This window comes from Ovis aries, chromosome 18 (genome assembly GCF_016772045.2).
Source record: "Ovis aries strain OAR_USU_Benz2616 breed Rambouillet chromosome 18, ARS-UI_Ramb_v3.0, whole genome shotgun sequence".
NCBI classification, from domain to species: Eukaryota; Metazoa; Chordata; class Mammalia; order Artiodactyla; family Bovidae; genus Ovis; species Ovis aries.
In genome coordinates, this window is record NC_056071.1 from 32,379,005 (window position 1) to 32,398,623 (window position 19,619).

Here is a 19,619-nt window from a genome sequence, read left to right on the forward strand (position 1 = left end):
TATTGAGGGGGATGGTGAGGATGGGGCAGAAGTAGGTGTAAGGATGCAAGATAGCAACAGCCCAAGCCTGGGCCCATCTCCAGAAAGAGCCACAGGGAGTTTGCTACAGTGCATCTACGCCCTGAATTGTAGTGGCTGAGGCACAAGGTTTGTGGGAAGAGGAGAAGTGAGCAGAGGGGGAGGGAGGAGCAGGAGAAGGAGAAGGAAGAAGAGGCAGGCTGAAAAATGGCACCCAGGAATACCCAGGTCCTAATTCTTTGAACCTATGAATGTTACCTTATATGGTAACAGGAACTTTGCAGATGTGATTAAGAAGAATCTTGAGATGGGGAGATTGCCCATGTTATCCAGGTGGGCCCTAAATGTAATTACATGCATCCTTACAAGAGACAGGCAGAGGGAAATTCTACTGTGAGAGAAGGCCATGTGACAACCTCAGCAGAGAGAGAGAGAAAGGCAGAGAGATGCAAAGTCACTACTCTGTGGGCTTTGAAGACAGAGGAAAGGACCGTGAGCCAAGGAATGCGAGCTGTGCCACTATAGAAGTTGAAAAAGTTATCAGCCTCCGGAAGGAGTGCAGCCTTGCCAACACCTCGGTTTGGGGCAAGTGAAAGTAATTTCAGACTTCTGACCTCCAGAAAGGTAAGAGGAAAAATGAGTACTGTTTTAACCCACTGTGCATGCATGCTGAGACACTTCAGGCGTGTTCAACTCTTTGCAACCCCAGAGGAGCCTACCAGGCTCCTCTGTCTTTGGGATTCTGCCGGCAAGAATACTGGAGTGGGTTGCCCTCCTCCAGGGGATCTTTCCGACCCAGGGATTGAACCCACATCTCTTATGTCTCCTGAATCAGCAGGTGAGTTCTTTACCATTAGCATCACCTGGGAAGCCTCTTTAACCCAGTAAGTTGGCAATATTTTATTACAGTGACTATATTAAAATAATACAGTGATCAAAGGATTTCATGGGTCTGACCTGACACGACGCAGTCTGAACAACACTATAAACATTTGGAATAAGTCGGTGTCATACTTGACACCCCCCTGTAACTGGTGGGAGCCATCACATCTTCCAGAAGCAGGAAGAGAATTCCTTTTTGCTTTATTTCAGAAATGCAGCTTAATTTCTATTCTTAGAGGAATAAACCGTAAGTTAACAAAAATAAAAACAGAAAAGGCAGAGAAGAGTTAGAGACAGGCTAGAAACAAAGAACAAGGGCAACAAATAGAAAATGGTAACAAGTATGGTAGATATTATACCAATACTTGTTTTGAATACTACTGGTTTAAATATACCAATTAAAATGCAGAGGTGCACAAACTGCTAGGCGGGGTACTCAATCTTGGGGGCTAATGATGCTAATACAGTAATCAGTATCTGTAATGCTTACTATACCTGATACTGTAACTCCTCATCTCTTATTTAATCCTCATCATTCTTATGCCCATTTTACAGATGACTGGGAAGGGCAAGTCTAAGAAAGATGAAGAAATTTGCCCAAAATACAAAGTTGGTAAGGGATCCTACCAGGATCCCAATGCAGTCTGATTCCAAGCTCTTAATTCAATCCATCTTGTTCCCAAATGCATGCTATAAATAAGGGTTCTGTAAGAAAAAGGTAATTCTTTCCCAAGCCTTGACAATGTCATTTTGCATTTAACTCAGAGATACTTGTCTTGGGCTTCCCTGGTGGCTCAGACGGTAAAGAATCCGCCTGCAATGCAAGAGACTTGGGTTCGATTGCTGGGTTGGGAAGATCCCCTGGAGGAGGTCATTGCAACCCACTCCAGCATTCTTGCCTGGAGAATTCCACGGGCAGAGGAGCCTAGTGGGCTACACTCCATGGGGTTGCAAAGAGTTGGACATGAATGAGTGACTAAGCACACATACTTGTCTTAGGAGATCCACTCCTCTCATCCTTTTATAACATTCTTCTTATAAGCACTGAAAAAATCAACCCTTCCCAAGAGCTCTTGGTGCTTACATCCCTCCATCATGGCAGTATCAACAGACCAGCCAAATGTTCAAAATTACATCAGACATATGTGGCATGTAGGGGAAAGAGAAGGTTCTTTCTGCTTGGTTGTAAGAGATAAGGAAATGCAGGAATAAGGAGCAACTAAAAGGAAGAATCATTATCTGAGAAAACATTGATTCACATCCTGGAGGTCTATGGGAAGAGTCCTGAGTAGTGTCCCCTTAATTAATTGAAACAACAGCTTGGAGAGCATAAAAGAAACCCATGAAGGCAGGCCCTCAGACTCTGGCCATGCTGTCTCAGAGCAACGTCCTGACTCCATTTCTGGCAGCAACCATTATCCAACAAGCTTCATGGGAGCATGTTGAAAAACAAACAAACAAACAACAGTTGATGCCATAGAGCCTTCCTCCAACAGGTAAGAGAAGATCCCCATGGACAGATTTGATTCTAAGGTACGCAGTTCAGTTCAGTTCAGTCGCTCAGTCGTGTCCAATTCTTTGTGACCCCATGAATCGCAGCACGCCAGGCCTCCCTGTCCATCACCATCTCCCAGAGTTCACTCAGACTCACGTCCATCGAGTCCGTGGTGCCATCCAGCCATATCATCCTCTGTCGTCCCCTTCTCCTCCTGCCCCCAATCCCTCCCAGCATCAGAGTCTTTTCCAGTGAGTCAACCCTTCGCATGAAGTGGCCAAAGTACTGGAGTTTCAGCTTTAGCATCATTCCTTCCAAAGAAATCCCAGGGTTGATCTCTTTCAGAATGGACTGGTTGGATCTCCTTGCAGTCCAAGGGACTCTCAAGAGTCTTCTCCAACACCACAGTTCAAAAGCATCAATTCTTCGGCGCTCAGCCTTCTTCACAGTCCAACTCTCACATCCATACATGACCACAGGAAAAACCATAGCCTTGACTAGATGGACCTTAGTTGGCAAAGGAATGTCTCTGCTTTTGAATATGCTATCTAGGTTGGTCATAACTTTTCTTCCAAAGAGTAAGTGTCTTTTAATTTCATGGCTGCAATCACCATCTGCAGTGATTCTGGAGCCCCAAAATATAAAGTCTGACACTGTTTCCACTGTTTCCCCATCTATTTCCCACGAAGTGATGGGACCAGATGCCATGATCTTCGTTTTCTGAATGTGGAGCTTTAAGCCAACTTTTTCGCTCTCCTCTTTCACTTTCATCAAGAGGCTTTTTAATTCCTTTTCACTTTCTGCCATAAGGGTGGTGTCATCTGCATATCTGAGGTTACTGATATTTCTCCCGGCAATCTTGATTCCAGCTTGTGTTTCTTCCAGTCCAGTGTTTCTCATGATGTACTCTGCATATAAGTTAAATAAGCAGGGTGACAATATACAGCCTTGACGTACTCCTTTTCCTATTTGGAACCCGTCTGTTGTTCCATGTCCAGTTTTAACTGTTGCTTCCTGACCTGCATACAGATTTCTCAAGAGGCAGGTTAGGTGGTCTGGTATTCCCATCTCTTTCAGAATTCTCCACAGTTTATTGTGACCCACACAGTCAAAGGCTTTGGCATAGTCAATAAAGCAGAAATAGATGTTTTTCTGGAACTCTCTTGCTTTTTCCATGATCCAGCGGATGTTGGCAATTTGATCTCTGGTTCCTCTGCCTTTCCTAAAACCAGCTTGAACATCAGGGAGTTCACAGTTCACATATTGCTGAAGCTTGGCTTGGAGAATTTTGAACATTACTTTACTAGCATGTGGGATGAGTACAATTGTGTGGTTTTACTAGCATGTGGGATGAGTACAATTGTGTGGTAGTTTGAGCATTCTTTTGCATTGCCTTTCTTTGGGATTGGAATGAAAACAGACCTTTTCCAGTCCTGTGGGCACTGCTGAGTTTTCCAAATTTGCTGGCATATTGAGTGCAGCACTTTCATAGCATCATCTTTCAGGATTTGAAACAGCTCAACTGGAATTCCATCAACTCCACTAGCTTTGTTCGTAGTGAACAGTATGAACAGTATGAAAAGGTACACAGAATTTTCTTTTGTTGCCCTGGCTGATGCTGATGGCTGATAGACTGATAGCATTGCAAGGTTTACTAGAGAAGCATGCCAGACTTAAAGGACTTTACCCAAACCCAGGGGAAAGGGATGGTTTGAGACAGTTTCACATGACTGCTGTGGATACACAGAGAGGCTGATGAGAGGAGATGAGACAGGGTGGGGACTGACGCAAAGCCAGCTCTGCTCAGGTGTGCAGTGAGCCTACCAGTGAAGTGAGAAAGTGAAACAAGAAATTCTTCTGCCATCATTCACCCCAGAGGGAGTTCTCCCATGGAGACACTGGGTTCCACCTCCTCTCAACCTTTTGCTTTGCTAGCTACTTAGTTCACCAATGCCTTCAAGCACCAGCATAGTAATACATACATACATACATATGTATATAACTACAGAAAGCGAGGAGAGAAAGAAAGAAAGAAAACATCCTTAGGCATAAGGGAGAGAGCCTAGGAGTCCTGTAACTAAAGACTATAACACAACGGGGCTTCCCAGGTGGAGCTAGTGGTAAAGAACCCACCTGCCAATGCAGGTTAGACGTAAGAGACGTGGGTTCAATCCCTGGGTCAGGAAGATCATGGCAACCCACTGGAAGACGGCTTGGCAACCCACTCCAGTATTGTTGCCTGGAGAATCCCATGGACAGAGGAGCCTGGCAGGCTGCAGTCCATAAGGTTGCAAAGAAAAGGCCATGACTGGAGCGACTTAGCATGCATGCATAGCACAATGAAGGTCACAAGCAAAGGGAAACTTTCAAGTTAAGCTAAACATCAGAAAACCACAAATGGGTTCCAGCTAAAGTATAGAAGGAACAAATTATCTATGCCTTAGTCTCTTCTGTCTCATTGGACATGAAGCAGGCGTAGGTGTCTGGTATTCATCTAACTGGCAAAATGAATTATATAGACAAAACCAGTGATTTCAGGAAAGGGAATATTTATTGCGTCCTGTAACTGCTAAGAAAGATTTACCATCATGGAAAACTCCAACATGAATGGAACCTTCCAGATCAAGCCTCATTCACCTTTTCCATATTTCCACTCATTAGTCCCCACTAAAGAACCCAGAGTTCATTCAAACTCTTCTCAAACATGATCACTATTGACTAATTTATTATTCTCTTAAGCAACCTATCAACAACCTGCAGAATAACTACCTCAGGGAATCCATTACAGATCCTTCAGGCAAGAAAACACTAACCTCTGAGACTGGAGAGGATGGACTGCTGTTACTGCAAAGGAGCATTAGAAGGATTCTCAAGTTCTAGATTCCAGCTTCATCAGATTCTGCCCAGATACACTCTTCTCCCGATTTTCAGAATCCCAAACAGTGCCTTACTTTACATAAGAGACCTACCAGGCTGGGAATTCAAAATGTATTGGAAGCCATCACAGGAATAGACGTAGGTTTGGTTTTTAGAACTCTGAAGTCTGGGGAACATAGCAGATGTGCTTGAAAACTCAGTTATATTCTATAATAGTTATGAGTTTTGTTATTTGAATCACATTAATGCGTCTGAGTCTAAATTCAATGTTAGTCATGGGAAATAGATGGGAAACAGTAGAAACAGTGTCAGACTTTATTTTTTTGGGCTCCAAAATCACTGCAGATGTTGACTGCAGCCATGAAATTAAAAGACACTTACTCCTTGGAAGAAAGGTTATGACCAACCTAGATAGCATATTCAAAAGCAGAGACATTATTTTGCCAACTAAGGTCCGTCTAGTCAAGGCTATGGTTTTTCCTGTGGTCATGTATGGATGTGAGAGTTGGACTGTGAAGAAGGCTGAGCGCCAAAGAATTGATGCTTTTGAACTGTGGTGCTGGAGTAGACTCTTGAGAGTCCCTTGGACTGCAAGGAGATCCAACCAGTCCATTCTGAAGGAGATCTGCCCTGGGATTTCTTTGGAAGGAATGACGCTAAAGCTGAAGCTCCAGTACTTTGGCCACCTCATGCGAAGAGTTGACTCATCGGAAAAGATTCTGATGCTGGGAGGGATTGAGGGCAGGAGGAGAAGGGGACGACCAAGGATGAGATCTCTGGATGGTATCACGGACTCGATGGAAGTGAGTCTGAGTGAACTTCGGGAGATTGTGATGGACAGGGAGTCCTGGTGTGCTGTGATTCATGGGGTCGCAAAGAGTCTGACACGACTGAGCAACTGAACTGAACTGAACTGAACTGAACTGAACTGAAAGCAATTCTTAAGGTAATTCCCAAGGTTGTGATGGGAAAACAGGCAAACCTCAGATCCTGACATCTGTATATATTCTATTTCAATCAAATGAGCTTAATTCCTCATGTAAGATTAGGAACCCCAGCACCCCTGGAACAACCATTCTTCTACATCTACATTCCCATTAGCAGGACTAGATTTCCCTGCCTTTGAAGGAACAGCAGAAGGGCCCTTTGTATGAAATGAGGGAAGTCTAATTCTGAGGCATATGTTTTGATAGCAAGATTCATAAAATAGAAATAACTCTACCTACTTAACAGGATTGCTATAAAAGTAACAATACTTCTAAGAGAGTGACAATAATTGATATTCATGAGCTTTTTAAAGTCCTAATTCCAATCCCATTTGCTCTTATGATAATGTATGTAAAGCCCAACCGTAGAGTATGGTCTCTTCCCCTACCTAATATTCTTTGATCACGGTCTTCTGCCTATGAACCCTTGGTTAGGAGGGAGAGAGAGATGCAGATTAATGTTTTTCAAATTGCAGGTAACCATGCTTGAAGTGGGGGGTAGCTTGCAGTTTAATCTGGGGTGGAATAAGATGGGCTGCAAAGGAGTGACACTTAGACTGCATTGCACGTGATTAAGGGTGAGTATTGTTTCCTGCAACTTTGGATTCATTTGTATGTTTGTAGGTTTGTGCCTTTGTACTCACACATACCTGTGGTATATGCGTTGGGTCTTTTTGCAAATGTGTTTCCTACTGTGTCACTGTCTTAAATGTGCATATGCTTCTGAATTCTCAGTGTAAAGGCTCTCCGCCACCCATGTCTCTGATGGGCCTTGATCAGCTGCCGTGCCTGGGAAGGACATGAGCCCTCCACCTCCACACCAATGAGGGACCACACTGGAGAGCTCATCCCTGAGGCCAAAACTTGGAGGTTCAGGCCTCAGCTTCACCTCCCACAAAACAGAGGGCATCTCTAGGGGAAATTCTGATTAGAAAGACGCAGGCACAGTATGAGAGAAGAGAACATGACCAGTCACTTCCTGTGGTTACCAGCCTGGCCCTGCCCTCACTTGTTGGGAGTGAAAAACCCAAGACTAGAAAACAGAGGCAGCACGTGCCCTGGGCAGCCTCTCTGAGAAGATGCATCGTCCTCCTCTCCCGCTGGTGCTCCTCCTCCTCTGCTGCAGAGCCAAGGCTGGTGAGTTGCCCGGCCACTCCTTCTGGAAACTGCAGGATCAACCCCTAAAATAAGATTTACTCGGAAGATTGCTGACCCTTAAACAGAATCCCACGATTTCTCCCCAACACCCCAGAGTGAAGTTTCCCCTTGGGCTGTGCACACCCTCTCTCTGCAGCCCATGGCACTCCCAGGAACAAGGAGCCCACGTTGATTGAGGGAAAGCCCAGAGCAGGGGCCCCAGGGGTGGTCTCCTCTGCATGGAGTGTGTGACACTGAGCTGAGTCCTGTGTTCCCTTCACCTTCTGGCCTTGCAACTTGGCTGATCTCTGAGCAACCTGGGATATGGAGATGGTGGAGACAGGAACCTGGAGAGCTGGTCATGCACAGGGACAAGGAAGGTTGAATGAGGGTGTTGGGACCTGACCTGAGCCAATGACAGGCTCAACAGGCCACACTAGGCCTAAGCCTCAGGTTCTTGTAAGCATGATTCATAATTTGAGAAGCCCCACCAAGGTCCCTGATGACACTAAGGTCCCGATAACACCAGGGTCCCCGATGACACCAAGGTCCCCCCCCCGATGATGCCAAGGTTAAGTCAATCACCACGATGACCCAAGGTTGAGTCAATCACCACACGCCAACTACACTATTGCTGAGACAAAAGACCGCCTGTATATAAGCAGCTGTGATTCAGAGCTCAGGGCTCTCATCAAGATTCCACTGTGCTGGAGGAGACTTGGGCCCTAGCTCAAGCTAGCAATAAACCCCTATATGCTTTTGCATTACTGTGGACGTCTTATTCTCTCAGTTTTGGGGACTCGGACACTGGGCATAACAAGGGCAGAATGGGAGTGGGGGGAAACCTTAGGTGAGCGTGACTGCGAGGCGTCCGAGGCCAGCTTAGCCACTGTGCCTGGAGCAGAGACATCAGACACCAGAGCCACTTGAGAGGAAGAGGGCAGAACATGGGGCGAGTGTGGATTCCAGAGACGCCTGTTCCAACTTGAAGCCAGCCGGTGCACCCTCTGTGTTCAGGCCCTGGGGTTCTGTGTTCCAGGAGTGATCATCGGGGGCACAGAGAGCAAGGCACACTCCCGCCCCTACATGGCCTACCTGGAAATTGTCACCTCACAGGGGAAGCAGAAGGCTTGTAGTGGTTTCCTGATAAGAAGGGACTTTGTGCTGATGGCTGCGCACTGTGCAGGAAGGTGAGACAGTGGGTCCTGTTTATCTCCAAGTGGGAGGTGAGCATCCAGAGGAGCAACCAGGAACAGCTCCTCGGGGCCTGAGGCGAGCTCCTAGGGCTGGGTCTCTTTAGGGAGAGACAATATTTAGTCTTAAGGAAATCATTCTCAGAGTGGAACAGCTGTCCTGACCCTCAGTCACTGTGAGCTCAGCTCCCCTCAGAGGAGAGGGGACCTCATCCCAGTGCCCCTCTTTTAAAAGCAGCTCCCCCTCCCCAACCCCGACACAAAGGATGTGGACTCACTCTTCAGGGGCCCACCGAGTTCTCGACCAGTTCCTCCGTGCCCTTTTCAAGAACTGGCCTTTAGTTCCTGGGGACCTGAACCCACCCTTTCCATGGGAGACAGAACAGGGTCCACCTGAGACCCCACCACTCCCCCCTTTCCTCGGACACCTCTGCCTCAGAGAGGAGGCCCTCATTAGGGCACCTTGATTAGGAAGTACCTACACTGTCCCCTGGGTCCTTCAGAGCCAACTCACTCCCTGGCGTCTGGAAGACCCTGGAAATTATCTCTGTCCCTGAGAAAGCTCTTCCTTGAATAAAGCCTGAGCCCCTCCCATACCACAATTAGCTCAAAAGAGGGAGGTAAGAAGAGATCGCTGACCCTGGGAGAGACAACATGCCCTTTCTCGGAGTGGGCATATCTCAGCAGACGCCCCACCATCAGCGTTTCACCTTGGCCTTCTCCCTCACATAGGTCTGTAACAGTCACCCTCGGAGCCCATAACATACAAAAGAAAGAAGACACATGGCAGAGGCTTGAGGTCATAAAACAGTTTCCTTACCCAAAATATGACCCTGTTGGTCTCCACGACATCATGTTACTGAAGGTGCAAATTCTTCTTCCTCTTCTCCACTCCCTGTTCTCCAGGCTTCCTTCCCCTCTCTCTGTTCTCCAGGCTTCCTTCCCATCTCCCTGTTCTCCAGGACTTCTCCTTCAGGTCCCATTACCCTCATACTTTCCCAACCTGCCTCTCACCAGCACCCCTCAGCTCAGCCTCTGGAAGAGGCTCTCATCTGGAGCAGCTGCCCTGTCCCTCTCTGGTTGCCTCTACCTGTCCCCAAGCCCATTTTCATCGCTGACAGCCCTCATTTCCTTCACAGTTGAAGGAGAAAGCCAACCTGACCCTGGCCGTGGGGACACTCCCCCTTCCACCCCATGTCACCTTCATCCGTCCCAGGAGAATGTGCCAGGTGGCTGGCTGGGGAAGAACAGGTGTGAAGGAACCAGCCTCCAGCACTCTGCAAGAGGTGAAGCTGAGACTCATGGAGCCCCGGGCCTGACACCACTTCCCTGCTTTTGACCACAATCTCCAGCTGTGTGTGGGCAATCCCCAGACACAAAATCTGCATTTAAGGTGATTCTCAGACTACAGTCTTCCCCACTAATCACTGTCCAGGGTGCAGACACCTTAGGAAGGAGACGGAGTTAGGAGTGTCAGCCAGAGACAAAGTGTGAGACCTCAGGTCTGAGGAGCTGGGACTGTCCTTCTGCAGATCCTCCTCCCTTGGCCCTGTGGGGTCTCTGACCAGGGTCTGCTCAGGGTCAAGGGGTGCCTCCCAGGGTCAGGGGGTGCCAAGAAGGAAAGAGAACAGCATCAGAGACGTATCACCTCATGAGGAGCCCATGTTCCTGAGCCTGATGACAGGTCCGACCAACTCAGATTGGGACCACAGGGAGGAGGGGATGGTTTTCTGGCTCACCTTCTCTCTCTCCCTTTCCTTCTCTTTCCACAGGGAGACTCAGGGGGCCCTCTTCTGTGTGCTGGGGTGGCCCAGGGCATTGTCTCCTATGGACTGTTCAGTGCAAAGCCCCCTGCCGTCTTCACCTGGATCTCCCCTTACCGACCCTGGATCGATGAGGTCCTGAAAGAGAATTAACCTGGAACCTGGGCCAGCCTGAGGGGAAACCAGAGCAGGACTCCGGCAGGTTCTCTGTGCCACTCACCTTGGATCTGCCTCTGGTTTTCCTCTTAAAGCCCTGTCACGTCCCTAATCCTCAGGAAGGCTGCTTCAGATCATAGAATTCCCAATAAATCTCAGTGAACACCCGGCTTCCAGACGTGAGTGTGTGTCTCCTCTCTCTTCTCCCAGCATCAGGCATTCCAGAAGCCTTGAAATGGGGGAGTGTGGTGTGTGTGTGAGAGAGACAGAGAGGATACAGTGAAGAACAATAGGGAGAGAGAGAAGAGAAAGGGGTTCCCTGGAGTGGCAGGACCCCTATGTCCACCTTAAAGAAGAAAGTACAGCAGATCCTCCCCTGCCGTCATCATCAACTCTGAGCCATCTTTAGGGCTCTTCAGAATCACTAGGAACATGCTGAGTTGCAGGGTGTTTACAGCATGCCTGGCCTCTCTCGATTAGATACCAGTATCAACATTCCCTTCTCCTCCAAGTTCTGAATCAAAGATGTCTCTGGGCTTTTCTAAATGTCCCCCAAGGAATATGCCATGTTGGCGGAGGTGGGGGTGGGGTGGGGAGGGGTTAGGCAGGGCTTTGTGAAGGAGCTGGGCAGGAATCACCTTCAGCATTTGGTTCACACTGGGCCCTCCTCACTGTCCACCTTGATAAGAGAAGATCTACCATCTGTGCAGCTTTGATGTGCGATGCAGAGATCTTGTGTCACTGACTTCTGCAAAAGGACTACGTGGAGCTGATAAGAGGAGGGACAGCATCACAAGTCCTGCACGAACCACAGCCACAAACGACTGCTCCCAACCACTCTAGCCTGTATGACCTCCACAACGCCCAGCACTTGGGCAACACAGAGGCAGAGGGTCAGTCCCGTGAGGACAGGGGGGCACTAACTCTATAATCTCGCCCAGGAGTGGAAGAGCCTTGATGTGCAGGATGGAGCCTGCCCCCTGGGTTCTGTGTAATGACCTGCATTGTGGAGCACACCTGAACTGGGTAATAGCCTCGTCCTTCATGCTGAGTGTCAGCCTGAACCCCTGCTTCTGTGTCCTTGGAGACCAGCCCGGAGTCAACAGTCCTGCAATGTCTCCCTGTGGAGCAGATGAGGGACCTGGGAGAGGAGATGGAGCTGCCACCTGGGTGCAGTGAAGCACTGGCAGTGTCCTGCCCTGTGCTCCGATGGAGGCCCTGGAAGGCTGCCATCGCCCAGAGGGGTCTTACGATGGGGGGTGGCAGGACCAGGAGTCGAGCTGGCTCAGTCTTTCCCCTTTCGTGTCCCCAGGGGGACTCTGGGGTGTGACAACGTAGCCCCCGGGCATTGTCTTCAATGGACAAAATAATGTGTCACCTCCAGGGTCCTGCACCAAAGTCTCAAGTCTCCTGCCCTGGATGAAGAAAACCATGAAAAGCCTCTGACTGCAGGAACCAGACCATCCTCCCTGGGGCTGATCCAGAATCGCACTGCAGGATTGGCGTGCCCGTAGCTCACTAACTGTGTCTCAGCTGGGCTCGAAGGGCTGGTTGCTTATTTATTCACTGACTCCTATTCACAAATGCTCACTGTGTGTTTAGAAAGGCAATGACAGGATTCTGCTGTTTTCTGTTCCTCCTCTCCCCCCTCCCACCATCTCTTCCCCTGAACCCCATGCAAAGCTGTCACCCAGGTCTGCTTCCCCACACCTGTCTTCCAGGGCTGGCCCTCCTGCCAGGGCAGAAGCTGAGCACCATCAGGGGAAAACATGAACCTCTCTGGTCCTGGGGCTCAGGGTGAACTCCTTAGCTCCTTGCTCTGGGTACATGGCAGGGAGGAGTGGGTCACACCATGGGTCCCCGACACCAAGAGCACAGCCTGGGGCTGCAGCTCCAGGACAGAGACCCTCCTACTGGGGAGGGGGGCTACCTGAGCTGACGTTTAACCCCCACAGCCAGGGGAGCTGGCCCAGAGCAGGGCTGGGTCTCCCGAAAAGCCCCTCGTTCTCATCCAGCCCCTCGTTCTCATCCAGCCTGAGTAGGAGTGTTATTACATGCAACTCTAGAACATCAGTCATTTTTTTTCTAGCCATGAAGCAAATCTCTGGTATGCTCACTGGAGCATACTCGGCCCCTGGGGGAGGGGGCAGCAGGGAGGGAAGAGAAGGAACAGGGCAGCCTTATTTTTTTACCCTTAAGGTGCTATGCTGTGCTTAGTCACTCAGTCGCTCAGTCGTGTCTGACTCTTTGCGGATCCATAAACTGTAGCCTGCCAGGCTCCTCCGTCCACGGAATTCTCCAGGCAAGAATATTGGAGTGGGTAGCTTTGCCTTCTCCAGGGGATCTTCCCAACCCAGGGATCGAACCCAAGTCTCACCACATTGCAGGTGGATTGTATACCAGCTGAGCTACCAGGGAAGCCCACTCTTAATACAGTAGGTAGAAATGTCACTGCACATGCTCAAATGGTAGAAAGGCAATTAGAATCTGATTCTAAACACTCATCCACTGGATGTGCCAGAAGCAGGCTCCCTGTCACGGCTGCAAGCTCCTGCCTATGCAAACCAAACTGCAGTCAGGGAGGCCCACGTGGTCCGTACAAATGGAGAAGCGCCTCTGCTCTTAGGCCGTCACGGTGGCTGCTGCTCCATAGGATCTGAGACAACCTAGCCTTTCATCCTGGGGAAGGTCTTGGTTTGGAGAGCATGTGATTTTTGCTGGGCAATATCTCCCTGTCCTGGTCTCCCCTCGCCAGACGCTTCCATCTGCCATCCCTCCAGGGTCTTGACTGTGGTGCTTGAGCTGCCTGGGAGCTGAGCCTGAGTTCCAGCCCTTGGCTGGTGCCGCCCTACCCCTACACACAGCACTGTGCTTCTCTGGGGGATGTGTCAACACTCTGGGATATAGTTACCCTAAAGGCAGGCCCTTTCCCCTCTGGCTGTGCACAAATCACACAGCAACACAATCTCCTAGTGACCTGGGGCACGTTTACAAAGGAAGAGCGGTGATGACACAGCTTCTGATTCGGAGCTGAAAAAATCCCAAGATTTACTAGAGACCCCGCTCCTTGATTGAAAATCGCACAGAAGGAAAACAAAGAAACAAAAACGTACTGTTTAAAAAATGAGCCTAGCCACAGACATATTCAGCTCAAGTATAACATTTACTTTGAGGAAATGGTTCTGTGGTTTGAAAAAGTTTAAGAATATTTGTTGCAGAATCTCGTCCTCCTTCGAGAGATGAGGGAGACAGTCCCAGGAGGGACAGTGAGCGCCTGGAGGCCCCACAGAGTTAGGACGGAGCCTAGGCTCAGCCAGGTCCCCTAAGAGCCAGGCCAGCAAGAGGACTTCCATGTTTTCTAACCTTGCCCACTGACGACTTCCTGCCATCCCTGGACAAGACCAGGAACCTCTGCTCAGATACCTCCCTCCACACAGAGCGAGTCCCCGGGCTCCCACGGCAGCCGTTCTCTGACAAGTACTCAGACAGCTTCCTGGTGAGCTGTTCTGTCTGCTCATGGGCACAATCAGATGAAGGTGGGTAAGCACCTAAAACATGCTGATTTCTTCAAATCTTCTGGTCTGTGGAAATGTCCTCCATGCCCCACTTTTGAGGAAACAGTCCTTAACTTCTTTAAAGATCTTTGCAATGGAAATAAGAAACAAAACAAAATAAAAATATCCCTGGACTTCCCTGGTGGCTCAGTGGATAAGAATCTGCCTGCTAATGCAGGGGGCATGAGTTTGATCCTTGATCTGGGAAGATTCCGCGTGATTCAGAACAAGTAACCTATGCAGGAAACCTACTGAGCCCGCGTGCCGTAACTACCGAAGCCTGTGTGCCTGGAGCCTATGCTCTGCAGCAAGCATAGCCACCACAGTGAGAGGCCTGCACACCTGAGCGAAGAATAGCCACTCTAGAGAACGCCCACGTGGAGCAAGGAAGACCCTGCACAGCCAGAAATAAATACATAAAGGAATACAATTGTTAGAATATCTGTAATGACCTCCAGTGAAATGCCTCTACTGACCAAGGCCTCTCCCACCACTTTTTCCCCCCAGACCCACAGGAAGATTCAGTTCCCAATATACCTGGGGAGAGAACCGCCAGGCCAGCTCTGGGGATGATGGACCTGAAAGGTCAAGCCCTTGCTAGTTTGTTTCGGGAATGAGCTTTGGAACAGGAATGGCTCTGCCTTCCCTGCCCATGACCATGCTGCTGTTGGTACCACAGTGGTCTTGCAGGGTTTATTTCCCGTCTCTGTATCCCACACAACACGACTTTTGGCCAACAAATGCTTTACTGTGAAAGAACGTTGAAGCCATGAGTTCATGTCCCATATCACCCAGAATCAGCTGGCCTGAGAATTGTGTAAGATTTAGTAATGTAGATGGTGGAAAGACAACCACCTTCAAGATTGGGATGCTGTCTTCCAGGATGTGGTATGTGCTTTAAGCCAGTGGTGAGTATAGGCTGTTGGTTCTCTCCTAGCCAGAATACATGGTTCTAGAGACAACGAAGTGACCACATGGGGTGGCTCTCATTCCTACTCTTACACCTATTAACTCTGTCTCAGAAGGTTTCCTTCTGTCTCTATGACCTTGGACTCTTCTGATTTTTAGAGGCCTTCATTTGTAGAAAAGCAATCGACAGACAGATAAACTTACTATGCAAGTTAGGTGGGTGATCCTAATTGCCAAGGGAAGATGAGATTCCCTGTGTTACATCTTGGTAACTTGGTATTTCCATTCCTATTAGTGATGGTCAGTGAAAGGCTACTTTAGCCCAATAAACATAAGACCAGTAAAATCCTTGAAGAATCCCACTAGCTGATACACTTGAGATAAGATCCCTCTGTATGCTTCTCAGATGATAAAATTCCTGTCCTTGTAATGACCACCCAGTCTCCTTGGTCAAGGATCCTTTCAAATTTCGTGGAGAAGGAGATGTGTGTGTGTGTGTGTGTGTGTGTGTGTGTGTGTGTGTATCCATCTGGTCTAATGTGTTCTTTAAGACCTTTGTTTTCTTTTTAAATTTTTTATCTGAATGATCTGTCCATTGAAGTAATTGGGGTGTTAAAGTCCCATATTTTTACTGCATTACCATCAATTTCTCCCTTTATGCTTGTTAATATTTATGTTTTTAGGTGCTCCTATGTTGGTTGTCTGTATAGCTAAAATTGATATATCTTCTACTTGGATCGATCCCTTGATCGTTATGTAATGTTCTTATTTGTCTCTTGTCACAGTCTCTGTTGTACAACTATTTTGTCTGAAACAAGTATTGCTACCCTGGCTTTAATTTTGTTTCCATTTGCTTGGAGTACGTTTTCTATCCCCTTATTTTCAGTCTGTGTGTATCTTCAGATCTGAAGTGAGTCTCTTGTAGGCAGCATATGTATGAATCTTGTTTCTGCATCCATTTAGGTATTGCATGCCTTTTAATTGGCTCATTTAGTCCATTTATATTTAAAGTAGTTATTGATAGGTGTGTACTTTTTGCCTTTTTGTCCATTGTTTTTCAGTTGTTTTCGTGCTTCTTTTTTTGTTTCTTCTTTTGCTCTCTTCCCTTGTGATTTGATGATTATCCTTAGTGTTACATTTGGATTCTTTTCTCTTTTTTCTTTGTCTGTATCTAGTACAGATTTTTGGTGTGTGATTACCATCAGGCTTATATATATGTATCAATATATATACATCAGTATTCTATAACTGTAATTATTTTCAATTGTTGGGCTCTTAAGTTTAATACATCCTTACGACTCTGCATTTTTATCCCTCTCATTGTTCATTTTTTTGACATTGTATTTTATGGCATTTTATTTCAAGTCTTCCTTAGGTACCTATTGTGGATATAGATGATTTTACTACTTTCATCTTTTAACTTTCTTAAGCTCTATAAGTGGTTGATAGCTACCCTGAAGGTTGTTGCTGTTCAGTTGCTCAGTCATGTCCAACTCTGCGGCCTCATGGACTGCAGCATGCCAGGCTTCCCTGTCCTTCACTCTCTCCCGGACAAATATACCTTCATTTTCCCTTACCAATGAGACTTTTTCTTTGATAATTTTCATACTTCTAGTGTGGTCTTTTCTTTTTCATTTAGGGAAGACCATATAACATTTCTTATAATGCTGTCTTTGTGTTGCGGAACTCCTAGCTTTTGCTTGTTGGAAATCTTTAGCTTTCTCCTTCAAATACAGCCTGCCCAGTGGAGTACTCTTGGTTATGAGACATTTTTTCTTTTCATCACTGGAAATATATCATACCACTCCTTTCTGGCTTGCAAATTTTTGTTGAAAAGTCTGCTGGTAGCTGATAGTTCCCCTATACATAACTTTTTGCTTTTCCTTTACTGATTTTAATGTTCAGATTAATTTAAAATTAATATTTAATTTTTGCCATTTCAATTACAGTGTCTCAATGTGGTCATCTTTGTGTTTATCCTGTTTGGGACTGTCTGTGTTTCCTGGACCTGGATATTTCTTTCTTTTCCTATGTTAGGGAAGTTTTCGGCTATTATGTCTTCCATAATAAGGCTATGATATCTAACCCTTTTCTTCTCTCTTCTCCTTCTGGGACTCCTATACTGTGACTATCAGTATCCTTGATATTATCTCAGAGTTTTCTTAAACTGTCCTCATTAAAAACATTCTTTCTCTCTCTCTCTCTTTCTCTCTCTTTTTTCTGTTCAGGTTGAGTGATTTCTGCTGCTCTCTCTTCTATTCTGCTGATCCACTCCACTGTATCATCTAATCTACTATTGATTCCTTCTAGTGTATTTGAAATTTCAGTTATTGTATAACTGAACTGACTGATTCTTCAGTTCTGCTTGGTTCTTCTTTAGATTTTCTAACTCTTTGTTTTTATATAGATCAACTCTTTGTGATATATGTTGCAATAATTTTTTTCTGAGTTATTGTCTGTATTTTGGTTCTGCTTATGCTTGATTTTTGAGATACAAACTTTAAAAAACTGTATTTTACATATCACAATTTATTTATCAATCTCTTCTTTTAATGTTTCTGTATTTAGAGTCATTGCTAGAAGACCTCTAATTTCATTAAGGGATTTATCCACATGTTTTTATTACTATGGTTTTATTTCATACATTTATGTCTCATATTTTGTACTTACTCAGGTGGTTTATGTGATGTATGACTAACTTATTGCCCTGATATCATTTATTAAAAAGTACTACTTTCACCCAGTGATTTTTTTTTTTTAATGTCACCTCAGTGTAAACTACATTTTCATATGTGCTTGGGAATGTTTCTGGATTTTCTATTCTTTTTCTTTGGTCTGTATGTCTGATCATGAGTGGGCAACACACTGTTTTCAGAAAATACATCTTACGGGATGTTTTTTAATATCTGACTAGTTATTCCTTCATGCTATTTTCCAAATAAAATTTAGACATTTGCTAGAACTTTCTAACAATAGGAGAAAAAAACATTTTTCTAATTGGAATCACATTTTTATATTAACTTTGGGAGAATCAGTGCCTTTTTGGTGTGGTTCTACCCTATCAGAGAACTGACTATCTTTCTAAAGTCTGTTTTTATATTTTTCAGGAATCCTTTAACATTTTGCTCAAAAAGTGTTTCACAATTCTGGTTATGTTTTTCCCAAGCTCTTTATGTTTTTTGTTGCTGCTGTGACAGATTATCTTTTCAAATGTATCTTCAAACTGGTTGTTGTTCATATATGTGAAGACTATGGATCTCCTTTTACTTTTGAAATAATCTCAGGCTTATGGAAAAGTAGCAATTATAATACAAAAACTTTAATTTTCCTGAACCATTTGAGAGTAAAGTTACTGACACGGTGTTCCATCAGTCCTCAAAAACATTACAGGGCAATTTCTACAAAAAAACAAACGCTTATGTGACCACAATTCAACCATCAATCCGGGAAATTAACATTGATGCCACCAATACCATCTAATCTTCAGACAGTAAGAAACTGGGTCACTAGCCTTAATATGTTTCATTATTTGATTAGTCCCCACAGAGACTTATAAAACAGATCTCTTCCTCATCTTCTCCAAGTGCATCCCCTGCTCTCCCAGCCCAGGCTCTGGTGATCCACTTCAGGCAGCCGCTTCAAAGCAACGCCCGCCTCGCCCTATTTGTCCTGCTCTGACACATCCCACCAGACTGACCTTTCTGTTGGAGTCCCTGAATCCTCCTTGAGCTCCTTTACCACCTACTGGTCAACCCTTGTGTAAGCACCCTCCTCACAGCCCTTGGATGTTCAGTCCCTTCATAGTAGTAGTACTAAACGTTGCTCAGTCGTGTCTGACTCTGTGACCCTGTGGACTGTAGCCTGCCAGGCTCCCCTGTCCATGGGATTCTCCAGGCAAGAATACGGGAGTGGGTTGCCATGCCCTCCTGCATTCCCTAAGGAAGGCAACATTCCTCACTTCACTTGCATTCTGATATCTCATCCAGGTCATCCAGTGCAGGGTGTCCAACCCATGCAGGATGAGGACACCGCTTGGTTCACTGTGACTCTCTTGCCAGAATTACTGTTGACCATGGGCTTTGTTTCCTTAAGTAAGGTGTTGTTGCTTTTTAAGAGGCTGGGATCAAGATGTTTAGAAACAACAGTTGTTTTGATTCCATGGCTTCCCCCATTTTCATGATGGGGATATGACTGCCGCTGCATATCTCCATCCCACAGGCTCTTCTTACGTGACTGCAACAAAGGAGGTCCAGGGCCCTCCTTTTATAATCTGGGTGAGGGGAGCTCTTGATTGCTTTAAGCAGTGGAATATGGTAGAATAGGTGCCATATGACATCAAAATCTAGGTAATGGAAAAAACACAGCTTCTAGATGGCTCACTTTTTAGGAGATGGTCACTCTGGGGAAACCAACCACTGTGTCATGAGGGAGCCAAAGAATCCCATGAAGTGAGACAACCTGAGGGGCTCTTGTGGAGAAAAACCAATGTGTCAAGTGGATAGCCAGCATCAACCACTGGGCATGTGTGAGCATCCTTCAAGTGATTCAGCCTCCAGACTTCGAGCAGCCCTGATACCAAGGTGAGTAGAGGGATGCCATCCGCACTGTACCTGGACCAAAATGCAGATGGGTAAAGCAATGTTGCTGTT

The 19,619-nt window shown here is 46.4% G+C and overlaps 1 protein-coding gene across 1 annotated transcript; it reads left to right on the plus strand.

The window, feature by feature from the left end:
* Positions 1–7,306: 7,306 nt before the first annotated feature.
* Positions 7,307–17,709, plus strand: LOC101112678 (mast cell protease 2). The gene is given in 6 exon segments (XM_027957502.3): positions 7,307–7,395; positions 8,435–8,585; positions 9,321–9,453; positions 9,728–9,959; positions 9,962–9,981; positions 10,361–17,709. Coding segments are annotated over 6 exon segments (738 nt in total). The 5' UTR covers positions 7,307–7,337; the 3' UTR covers positions 10,505–17,709.
* Positions 17,710–19,619: the final 1,910 nt, after the last annotated feature.